The sequence below is a fragment of the Lineus longissimus genome, chromosome 5 (genome assembly GCF_910592395.1).
Source record: "Lineus longissimus chromosome 5, tnLinLong1.2, whole genome shotgun sequence".
NCBI lineage: Eukaryota > Metazoa > Nemertea > Pilidiophora > Heteronemertea > Lineidae > Lineus > Lineus longissimus.
The window spans coordinates 23,204,457-23,217,162 of record NC_088312.1 but is presented as its reverse complement, the minus strand read 5'-3'; the positions used below and the strand labels follow the sequence as shown (position 1 = coordinate 23,217,162).

General features: G+C 41.6%; 1 protein-coding gene across 4 annotated transcripts in view; it reads left to right on the top strand.

The window, feature by feature from the left end:
- Positions 1-6,540, top strand: part of LOC135488459 (synaptotagmin-6-like) — a 41,454-nt gene extending 34,914 nt beyond the window's left edge. For all 4 annotated transcript variants that reach the window (XM_064773080.1, XM_064773078.1, XM_064773079.1 and 1 more), the window contains 3 exons: positions 321-631; positions 1,416-1,545; positions 1,790-6,540. In XM_064773080.1, coding sequence (XP_064629150.1) covers positions 321-631; positions 1,416-1,545; positions 1,790-2,097 — 749 coding nt within the window. In that variant the 3' untranslated portion in view covers positions 2,098-6,540. The remainder of the gene's footprint in view (positions 1-320; positions 632-1,415; positions 1,546-1,789) is intronic.
- Positions 6,541-12,706: the final 6,166 nt, after the last annotated feature.

Sequence of the window (12,706 nt, the reverse complement as noted above, 5' to 3'; positions counted from 1 at the left end):
AAATTGCCGGCTTTTGCCGACAATTTCCAGTCGAATTTCGCAGGGGTAACTAACAGCTGAGGAAAACTGCCTGGCAGGCCTACTTTCTTCAAGGATCAACCGGAATTTGAATGCACAACCTCAGTCCTCGGTACCACATAGCTTGGGCAGAACTTGAAGCCGTGCAGTTAAGGATTGTTGTGCTTTAGTTGTTCGTTCAGGCACTGGTCAGACTGCTGCGTTAGACGTTTTATGGCATTTTGTCTTATCTATTATCACTAATGCTATATAAGGGGCCAATCTGACTTTGAAGCAATGTCATAACTGATCTTTTTTTCCAGCCCAAGACTTGCCACCCGTAGACACTGCCGGCTTGAGTGACCCGTATGTCAAATTGGTGCTGAGTCCTGAAATCGACACCAAGCTCCGCCAGACGTCCCTTAAACGGAGGACAATCAACCCAGTCTTTGACGAGTACTTCAAGTTCCCGGTGACCTTCGAAGATCTCGCCGATAGGACCATCTCGTTCTTTATCTACAATTATGACAAGTTCTCGAGGCATGACGTCATCGGTTGCGTCAGCCTCGATTTGGCTCAAGTTGACGTTAGCACCAGTTTGGAGATATGGAGTGACGTACAGAAACATGAGCAGGTGGGTAAAACGTAATGTTAGAATGTAAAGATGTTAAACATAATGTTAGAATGTAAAGATGTAAAACGTAATGTTAGAATGTAAAGATGTAAAACGTAATGTTAGAATGTAAAGATGTAATTTAAGAACGCCGAATGTAAGAATGAAATGCAAGAATTGGAATCAAATGGAAGCTTGTTAAGATTTTGACATAAGCAAGGTACATTCAGATAAAGTAAGCAATGAGCGAAGCGACAAAACTCGGGTGTCATTATAGCTTGGTGACTGAGGTTGGTGCAGTCATGTAGTGAATCTAAGGCATAGCCATCACCTTGTAATGCTAATCATTCCACTTTCCTGCCTTTGTCATTCCATTGATTTGCCCAGACGTTCTGTGAAGTGCTTGAAGTATCTCGGAGGACAAATTTGACCTAGTGTGCTATAAAATAATTTAGCTGAACTTTCCTCTGTCATACTGTTTTACAACCATCGCAAACCTTAGTATCTTGATTTATCGTTCAATTATTGCTAGCAATCATGGCCAGTATATATTTCAACCAGGTCGCAATTTTTCTTCATGGCGCCTGAAGAACATCGTTCATTTCTACATGCACGTATGTTATGCATCTGTTTGAGTGACCACCAATATTTCAGTCTCTAACTTTCTCAGCCTTATATTTTCAGTGGTTAATCAGATTCCCCAACTTGGCATCATACTTGTTAAGTTTTTAAGCTCGTCACGCCTTGGATAAAGCATTGTCTACTTCTTGGTCCAACGTCTCATGTTGTTGGCATTTGCTTGCAGACTGAGAGCGACCTTGGCGAGCTGCTGGTGTCCTTGAGCTACCTGCCGTCGGCGGAGAGGCTGACAGTGGTCATCATGAAGGCACAGGACTTGAAGATGGCCGAGATGGCAACAGCATCAAGCTCATCAGGTGAGTTTAAAGTTAAGGGTACCGATTTGACCACAACAAAGAAGCTGGATCCTGCCGACTTCGGTGGACATTTACGAGAATTTTTTGAAAGATTTTTCTTCTCCTATACTGGTTGCTGTCCAATCATTTTGATGCACAACCTTTTGTGAAGCTCTTCGTACAGACGTTTTAGTTTTACCTTTTAGCAAAGTTTTATTTTATCACTCAACAATTAATGATACGATCTGTTCTTGGCGCTTTCTAGATCCATTTGTGAGAGTCTCACTGAGCGTCAACGGCAAGAAAATCAAGAAAAAGAAGACCGCCGTGAGGAAGAATACACGAAATCCGGTCTGGAACGAGGCTCTTGTTTTCAACGTTCCAGCGGAAATGCTTCCGAGGGTTGCCTTGGAGATTGCAGTGATGGATTATGATCTCCTCGGCCACAATGAACTGGTTGGTATGTGCGTGATATCGCAGGAGGGTCTGTCAGCGGGCGCAAAACACTGGACTGACATGACCGGGAATTTCCGTAAGGCGATTGCCATGTGGCACAGTCTCAAGCGTCCGTAAGCAGAGTCAGATGAAGCCCATACATTGGCTGGAGATCTACCGTATATTCATGGTCAAATGGCCAGAATGCCAAGCTTTTGCATCACAACGCAAGACTGCTGGGTTGAATCTGGCGGCCATTTTGAATGTTTGACACCCATCACGTTTGGGGTCAATTGAAAGTGCCTTCTGTAGGCTTAGCACTGAGACATTTCTTTTTCTCAGGTTGATTGTTATGTGGTCGCAAACGGTTACTAAATAAGAATGGTGTTTTTGATAAACAAGGAAAGATGATTTCGTTGCGCATTTGGCAGTTGATGAGGCGACTAAAGTGAGTGATGATTTGGACATTTCTCTTCCTTTGGAAGTGTTTTAGACGGCATAAGATGTTTAGTCATCTATTGCGATGAACTTTAACGAAGCCGAAATGTAGCCACTGCTCTGCTGGTTGCCAGAGCGTTGGTAGGTATTGAACACATCAGAATCGGTATTGTAAATGTTTTTCTGCAAAATGAGGCATTTCGTTGTCTAACTATGGACATTTGAAGACGAACAATAACCACTGTCCTGGGATAGTGTAGGTGGATTTAGATGTATGATTTGAAAGGATGATCTAAACACACTCTGTGTTATCAACTCAGTGAGATTTAAGACTACAAACATTTTTTAAGTGTAGCTAGATTTATATAGAGTGCATCTCCGAACTTGACACCGTGAGATTGATGAGCTTGTACCTTGAAAAGTGTTGCAAGTTTAAAAAGTATGAATAGTACAGTTGATGCTACTGCTCAATAGATTGCATCGTAGGTTCACATGTTGGTTTCGTCGGGAGATGTAAACATTTTGGTCAAATTCACCTTGAACCGATGTTTTTGGTAAAGTGATTAGTGGTCACGTGATGGACCATACGTGGTCACGTGATGGACCATACGTGGTCACGTGATTTGTTCTATTTGTAAGATGCAAACCGAACTCAAAAGTGATTTATGAACTACAGAATGATAGTAAGCGAGAAATGTTTGCCACGCTTAACATATTCAATTAGCAGCAGACGAGATATCGTGCTTGCTGCCGAAATTTACATTTTTCTAACTTTTTAAGTTGGCGTTTGAAAGTGGATTCGCAAAAAACGCGAAGTATACAGCACTGTGTTTGGTGTGCATCTTAGGAATTTGGAATTATGACAAACCCACCGAGTTTTCCTACAAACTTGTTTAAAAGGATTGTGTATTGGTAATTTGGCCAGTCGAGTTTTGTAACTTCATTTAAGTGCTCTTTATCAGTGTGTGTTGTATATGGTTACTTAAGAAGAACGACGGCAGGGTAAGCTGGTTTTTATTGGCTATGAGTTCTGAAATCTGTTGGAGGGTTATTTATTTAAAAAAGTATACGGTTGTTCTTTTTAATAATAAACCCTACTTTTGGAAGTAATTCCTCTTTATTGTTTCCCTAACTGTTGCAAACTTTTTCCATCTTTAAGATGATGGAACAAGCTGGTGATTGGTCCACAGTTCTTTTAATAAGTGTCATGTGACCCCCTTCTAGATATGTTGCAATAGAATAGGCTTAATTGTGATTGAAAGATGAAAAGTTGGTGAAAATGACTGGACTGGCCAATTTCTTTAAAAATATAGCACTTCTTTTTGTTGGTGAAAAAAAGAAGTATATAATAGTTTGGATGTTTGAACGAGGTTTACTGGGGCCAGGACTAAAATAACTGTTCTTCGATTGACTAGGGAGATTCTTGCGAATAAGACGCAGCAATTTTAAAGAACTTTAAATATTTCAAGGGAGATGTTAAAAGAACAACATGGGCAAGTGTATCATAAGCATATCAGTGCAATAGAGACGGAAATATTGGTGTGTCTTTATCGCAAAAATAGCTGGTACTTATGGTATTTTAGTACTTATTGAATATAACCGGTTCGTTTAATAAAAGTATATCAAAGCAAATTGTGTTATGTATTTAAAATTGTGATACAAATGCGCACATTTAACTTCAGTTATGATATAGTATCATTCATGTTTCGTTCCTGCACGGCTGTTGTTATGGTAATAAATTAATGTTTTGTATTGTAATGTTTGAATTCGAAAATGTACATGTATATTTCACAAAGATTAAAGGTATTGCAGAATATTCTTGCAATTATGATCAATAACATGATCAATGATCAATAATATGAACAATAACACCAAGTCTGGGTCACACGCGTTCTCGCAATCGCACTGAGTGGAAACCTACCCTAAATTAGCCTAACCGGACTGCACGGGAGCTGTTGCATACACCGGGCTGTACATCCACGCAGCGGTTTTGCCTCGTCGTGCGACAAGACAAAAATCGAAGTGGAAACAGTCAGTGTGTCTTAATATCATATTTTACGCAAAGACGTGGATGTCTGCAAATCTGTCGTAATTTCTTAAAGCAAGTTTCCTCACAGTCGATACTATATCTGTATTTGGGATTGCGTGAACACGCATGAGCACTGACTGCTTCCCCCTAGTGGCGTTGTTGGGAACCATCCTTGATATATGGTGATGTGGTGTCTCGACACAAATGTGTGGGACACACGCCAAAAATCTGTGTGTACTCAGTAAATGTCGGTGCCCCAGTTTCATTGAGTATAACCATTATTTGGCTTCAATAAAAAAATCTTTTTTTTTTGTCTTGACATGCCTAGTTACAGCAGATGACATTTGAGACATTGCGTATGCACTTGATATTTCTGGAGCTCAGTGATCACCAGTTACAACGATTGTCTGGCCAAAACGTCGACTACCACCAAAAACTGAGTACACGCTCATGTTTTATACAAATTATTTAACAGAACGAATATTGAATATTTTCATATGGGAAATGAAAAAGAAGATTCAATTAGTCTTAGAATTTTGGAATTTTGTATTGTTGTACATATAAAACAGTTTGTAGCTATCGGCAACTTTATTTAGAGGGCTAGACTAGATGAACAATCGCCATAACTTTCGTGCATTCAGTTGGAATCAGAAAATGACTTTCCATCAAAAGTTATTCTGACCTACAGTTGGAATGGAGAAGGAGTCCAAGGTTTCAACGCCTACTCCGGTCATTTGATACAAATATAAAATTAGCTTGAATTTCAATTTCTCCTATCGTGTCAAACCATGGACTGAATATAGTTTTCCACAAGAACGTTGTGTAGAGTTACGAAAGACATGAAGAAAAAATCATAAAGAACAACTGTTACTGAGTTGTCTATCAAATGTAATACATTGTGCATATCGCCTCCCATTTCCTCAATATAACTGATGTAAACCCCGTAGAGCATACTCTCGAACTGTTTCCTTTGGTGACCATGTCGTCCGTATGTGGCCTCCATACTGATACCCATATAGTGTTCATAAAAACACATAAAATATCTAATGTGATTCTTAATATAACGAAGGATGGATTATATACTTACTTGATATAACTTGTATAATCTTAATTGTGATATAACTATGATTGTGACCTTTTTCTTTATCACATGCGCCGTTTGGTGATTCCTTGTTATATTCCTTGCCAACTGGACGTAAAGAAGGCTGAAGCCAGAATCTCATAAATGCACCGAATGCGATTTGACGCGATATGGCATGAATATAACAACGCATGCGATATATGATTTGTCTGGTAAAATGTGGCTTGAAATGACAAAGCAGAGTTGCAATGGTATGCGTTGTGGCAGTCGCATGCAGTACCCTGCGGGTGACGAAATGAAAACGCTTTTGGTGCGAGCCTTGAGGACGCATGCATTATTTCCAGCATTCTAACTCGTACCACGTTCATGCTCATTGGGATGTAAGACATGCAGGAAAAATGGTCGTGATTAAAGCATGTATTGCTAATCTGGTCGAAAAGGAACTTGAAAGCGGAAGTATTGAAACAAGGTTTTTAGAAACGTACAGAACGTGATCCAGTTGCTCCGCTCAAAAACCTCTGTTTTTATTTTAACTAGGAGAGCGAGCGTAGCGTCCTGTCATTTGAGTAGTTCCCCCTTTAGCTAGACTGGCACGCCTGTCTTTTTGATGCTGGTTGGCATAATGAGTCTTTGTCGGGAGCTGGTTTCAGTCTATTCACATGCGAGAGCCACTGGCACCGGCTGGTCTGGTTCCTGTTATTTGCCATATCTTGCCATAACGCTTTCGGAATCAAGTTTTTTCTTCAACATTATATCAATTATCCTAGATACGGTTTACAAAGAAAGTTTCAGTTATCTGGGAGTTACTTTCTTATCACCATCTACCACTTTCAAGTTCCTCATTGTCGACTGGTTGCAAGCATGGCTGATGTTTTTCATCATATCTGAAAGTGAGGAAATAAGATCGTTTCTGTTGTTTTGGCGGCCATTGTATATAACCGTATATTTTTATGAATTATTGCTGTTTCACGATTTGAATTGTTCATTGGTTGACCTGGTGCTAATAAAGTCACTTTGTGGCCCCCGACTGGTTCATTTGTGTTGATTTCAATTATTACGTCATTCTCGACCTTGACCCCAACGGCCAAGGTCACCACCTTAATTGGCACCTAGACTACTTCCATGATATGTACGATGGTTCTCGATCGTCAGCGACAGATTTTGCAGATTCGCAAACTCTCATGGGACAATGCCTTATTATCACGTGATCGTCTGGATTCAGAGGATCAGAGGTCACAATATAAAACGCTGATTATTCAATAGAGGTCACTTAGTCCATGTAACAGTTACAGACATGTTTTATCGACGCAAGAAGGCTCTTGACCAATCAGTTTTACTCAAAGACATGTGACCAGCTGTGTAGCTGAGAAGCTGTAACTGGAGTGCCTGGTGGGCAAGAAGATCCCCTCAGCACAAGGTTGAGTGCGTATAGTGTCGCTGTAAAAGACGAATCGGTCACTGACGCGATTTGTCGCTTTGCAAAAATCGCTTGAATTGTCCGCTACGACAAGTCGCCGCGTGCCGAATTTCATAACCTGTTCCCACTTGGGCGTTATCTCTGACGATTGACATCGAGGTCGCAAAGAGTTCATTTAGACACCTCTCACAGACCATTTGAGACTTGTCTTCACACGACCCAGAATCCGATTCAGACGATATTCTCGTCTTAGTGAAAGGACATGGTGTTTTTTTTTCAGTGACGATGTTTATTTTTAATCTCAGGCACCTAAGAAGATGGCCAACGAAGAGAATGATGAATAATATTTGAATCAGGATAGCGTACATCCATCCCGGCCTCGGAAAAGGCATGTCTTAGATCTATTGGAGGGGACAAAGTGGGCTTCTGAGACCTCCAGACCAGCATTTGATTCACATGATCAAGAGGCGATAGCTCCTGGGTGAGTTTACAGTAGAGACCAACACGTAGGATGGTAGCCGACTGATATGTCCCACTGGTGCTGCCACATTTTAGGTTAAGACAGCTCCTGGGTGAGTTTATAGTGGGGGGGGGGGGGGCTGTCCTATATTGATATATCCAGCATGTGCTGCCATTTGAAGCCCAGACAGCTCCTGGCCGGGTGAGTTTACAGCAGGGGACTATGAATATGACAGATCCAGCGGGTGCTGCCATTTGACGGTCGGACAGCTCCTGAGTGAGTTTACAGTAAGGGCCTGTAATTCATTTTACCATAACAAAACATAAATAACTTCAAAGAAGTACTTTCTTATTATGTTGTACATTTTTACTTCATTATTTACATCATACATTTTACATCATAAACAATATTTGATTGTGAAAAAATGGGTGAGAAAATGCAATTGCCTTTGCAGGCCATTCCCAGAAACTCACCCTTTTTATCACAGGTCAATGTTTTAAACCTTTCAAGCCATGTGCCCAATTCGAGCTACTATTACTATTAAAATGCGCAACATGCTCACTGGCATGAGCCTCTGAGTTTTAAAATCTGATAACAAACTTTTCTCAATTATAGCAAACAACTGGTGTAACAACCGTTGGTTATGATTAGGTTTTTTGTCTTCGGCGCATTATATAGTGGTTTATTTTTTGGGACATTCAGTATAGTTTGGTTATTGTCGCTTCGCAATAGACTTTTTGACAGAAAACACTTGTTTTATTTTTACGGACCTTTTGGTGGTTAATTTAACCTATTCTTGACAAGACAGGTCCAGATTTTGAGGTAAATCTATGCAATATTATATTAAGACATACTAGAACTGCTGGTGGCTACCTTTGAGTACGAGTAATACATTAGAATTTCGTCTTTCTTATCGGAGGAAAATGTCGCGAATACGCCATGTGACATTCGGTGTGTGCCGCAGGAAGCCGCACTTCGTAATGTTAGATAAGCGGCATAGTTATAGACTTGTTTTTGGTAATTTTGTCCTGTATGTCAATAGTATACGAGCGCTGTAGCTCTTTTTGCATCTTTGCTAGCCTATGTTGGGTGCTTGTAAGTTTTGAGGACGTTTTCGGTTGTCTACATGTTTGTCTTCATTCAATACTGCAAGTTCTTTTTGGTTCCGTCAAGTTAATATAGGTGGCAGCACCTTACTGTAAGTTTCAATAAGGACAATTTCTTAGGATGTGACTTTGTCTTATACTGTTGTTGTCTTTGTATTTTCAGTTTACGTGATGATTCTGATAGTTTAATAAAGAAAACATTAAAAGGACATCGGAGTCGTTATAGTAAACTCATCCCCCGGACGGAAGAAAGAGGCAAGATAGGAAAATATCGATTAACCCCCTGTCCTTGAAGCCGAGAAGAACAACATGGATCAAGAAGATCAAGGTATGGACAAACGTGTCCAAAAACTAACAGATAAGGGACTTGAATATGTTAAGGAATCGAAGGGTAAACTAAGAAACAATGTTTTGAAACGCCTGCTAAAAAATCAACAGGAAGTCGAAGCCCTGTTGGGGGACTTCAACAACCTCTAAACTTAAACAATTCAAGGCTACGATAGTAGAGTGGTTGAGCAGGGCAGAGGCTGATCTAAGAAAACTCGATAACGCCATGGTGGGACGTTACCAAGCATCTCGTACGGGTGAAAGTAAAAAATCGAGCAAGTCCAGCCGATCAGGGTCCGGGACCAACTCTTCAGTCAGAAGGGCAAGAGAGAAGGAAATTCAGTTAAAGGCCGAACTAGAAACAAGGGCGGCAGCCTTCAAAGAAAGGTCGAAAATCGAAGAAGAGAAGCTCCAACTGCGACTGAGAGAAGAAGAACTGGAGTTAAACACTCAAATCAGGGTTGCTGATGCCAAGGTAGTGATCTTGGAAGAATTGGAAAAGAGTGAAAGAGAAGACAATATCCTGATGGAGGAATTAGACACACGGACTATCCTCTACACCAAAGGGGGTAATCTTCGATCCCATTGCCCTAGAGTTCAAGCCATTGGCTCAGCCACTGATAAACTCACTAGTATGTGCAAATAAAGATAATGTTGGCAACTTGCCAGACAACCAGGGTTTGTGTGAAGGTTGGGACAGCCAAGGATGTGACGTTGCTCCTGCTAAGTCCCCAGCTGAGAAAAGGCCAGTGGTACATGACACTGATCCTGGCATTAACAGTCGCGTCTCGGATGGCTACTTGTGCTGACGATGTAGTCTGCTGTAAATATTATTATGAGGGTCAAGGTCGTTTCGTCATCGAGCGCCCTGATTGGTTGGTTTTTTCGGGCTTCGCGGCGCTCGGAGTTGAACCTTGGCCACACACTAGAAAGTCTTCACGGAGAGAGGATCGCCTTTTTTACGAGATTGGAAAACGCCCTAAATTCGAGAACGTCACGCCTAGAGTACAGAAGAACGAAGCCTGCTGTTTCACAGACCAACCACCCAGAGAAGAGAAGAGTAGAGTAAGCAGCTTGTATCCACCGAAAAGTGAACTTTTAAATCAATTCATTGAAACATTTCAAGTTTGAAGACGTGGTCGCCATTTTGAAATCTCCGTCGTAAATAATATCATAATTAATTGGCAGGGGATCCCCTAGGCTTATAAACTCAAAAACCTCTCTCCTGAACGTTGGCCAAATTATTATATAACTGAACTGAATTTTAATGTGTTATTTTCCATGTTTTTAAGGACTTTAGTTAGACTTTGATTGACTCGTTAGTCTTTTAAACATATTATGGCGGATGTACACTGTACAGTACACCGTCTTCAGTTACATGCTGTTAGTGTCGGAATTAGCCGGCAGCTCAATATTTAGTGCATTTGCACAGTGCATTTAAAACACCAGTGACTCACAACTGGTTGACCAGTCCCACCGTGCCAAAAGGTGTCGCCGCTTGGGAGCTGTTAGTTATTGTTCGAGCTGCCCAGTCTTGAGGGGATACGTTTCATCTAGAATTGCCATACATTTACCACGTTTAGGAAGATAGATGTCGCCATTATAGATGATTTCTAGTCGTTTAACCAGATGCGATTCGTACCCCGTTGATGCTTCAGTGACGTCCAGTCGTTAGTCCAACGTCATTTGAAACCTGTCGATAGTACCGTCAAACCAATGTTAGACGTTGCCTGCTGTAGATGTCGCTGCCGTAGATGTAATCTGCTGATGGAAGTCGTTGTTCAGCCCCCGAGATGTTGCTGAACTGATGAGACGGGTGAAAAGCCAGACGAGGTCAACAGAGTAAATGTTGTGAGTTCACTATTAATTAGTCCAGTTTGACATTTAGATAGTTGTTCATACTGGCATTCAGTTATATACGTTTTAAGCATTTACTAAGGTAAAAGCTTGTTAGTAAACATTGATAGTGCCATATAGTTAAGAGCACTCAGGCATTAATGTTAAATGACCTGTAAGGTCACACCGAACTGAGACTTAAACTAAAGCTGCCCCTTACGAGGAGGACCGATGATGACAACAGAATCGAGGACCGCCTGCTGAATATTCTTACGAGGCCGGACCCAGATTCCAGTTGCCAAGAACTGCTAAGATTACCTATCTTAGATTAGTCAGAACAATTTATAATACAGTCCTCAATCGTCGGTACACTACTGCTATCCAGCCTACGAATCCAACAATCCGTTTTTCAGTGTAGCTGGGAATGAAGTTCCTAGCCCCGTGGTTCAATATTCAACACCAGCTCCTTCACAAGTAGATTCCGTAGTGAAGGAGCGGAGGAAACCAGTCCCCGATCTTAAAAATTTTGCTGGGGACCCCCTACAATACAGACGATTTTTAAGGCAGTTCCAAGCTCGTGTTGTTAGCAACACAACAACCAACGAAGAGAGACTGAATTTTCGAGAACAATTTACGGAAAGGGAGGCCGGGTATAGCTGTCTAGATGCTGAGGTCGGTTATAAGGCTGCTTGGGCCGAGCTAGAGAAGCGATACGGGGACACTGATATAGTAGCTAACGCCTTCATCAAGAAGGCCCTCGATTGGCCAGTTGTGCGGTCCGATAATGCAAAGGCTTTGGACAGTTTTGCAATATTTCTTACAGAGTGTCAGAACGCGGTAATGAGTATTAATGCGATAAGGGTTCTTGAGTACTCAGAAAATCTCAGACGACTAGTTTCCAAATTACCGCTCTTTATTCAAAGAAAATTCAGTGGAATTGCTGATGACAAGAAATCAAAAAGGGAAACTGTTAAATTCAACGATTTGGTAGAGCTTGTACGAAAAGAGGCACCTAAGGCGAACGATCCGTTGTACAGCAGAGACGCTCTGATGAGCACAACCATGTCCGGTGGATCCAAGGGTAGCGCTCCCGCGGGTAATGTCAGCAAACCGGCCAGGAGCAAGGGCAGCTTTGCAGCAGTAACCGAGGCTGCAGCCAGAGGACAATTGTCACAACCAGGACAATCACAAGCAAATTCTAAGATGGTGTCGGTCAGGTTTGCCTTAGATAAGCCGTGTTGGTTTTGTCATGACTGATAATTAGTAGACCATACCACCATGACTTTGGTGGCAGTGACCATAGTGTTAGACCAAACACCCGTGATCTGGACAGGGAAAAGCACATGGTAAGACAGAAGGAGCTAGGTGAGCAACTAAAGTGATCCAAAGGAATGGGAATCTGGCCGGCCCGGACAAGCAGATAAGTTACAAGGTACCACAAGGGATCATAGCTGAAGTACAAAGTGAGTGGTTACTCAGATATTTTCATGGTAGCAGAGCAATTCAGGATTTCACGGATCTCTTGACTTTCAAACAGTGACATAAAATTCCAAGATGGCGGCTTCAAATTTCAAGAACCCACCAGTTTTCACCCCAGGGATGGACTATGAAACATGGAAAAACGAACTGGCTATATGGCAAACAATGACTGATTTAGCTGACACAAAGCAGGCACTACCTGTTGCCCTTACACTACAAGGTCAAGCCCGTGCACGAGCTGTCGAAATCAAGGTAGAGAAACTAAGTGAAAAAGATGGCAAAGGACTGAAAACGCTCCTGCAGGAGTTGGATAAGATTTTCCTAAGGGACAAAGTAGATGTGGCGTATGAACACTACACCAGTTTTGATAAGTATCACAAACAAGAAGGGCAAACTATGACAGAGTTTATCATAGAGTTTGAGAGGAGACATGAGCTCTGTAAGAAATCAAACATGTCGTTACCTGATGCTGTTCTCAGTTTCAAATTACTCGACAGTGCGGGACTTTCGGACACAGATCGACAACTAGCGCTGACTGCTGCCTCTGATTTGAAGTTCAGTTCCATGAAGTCGG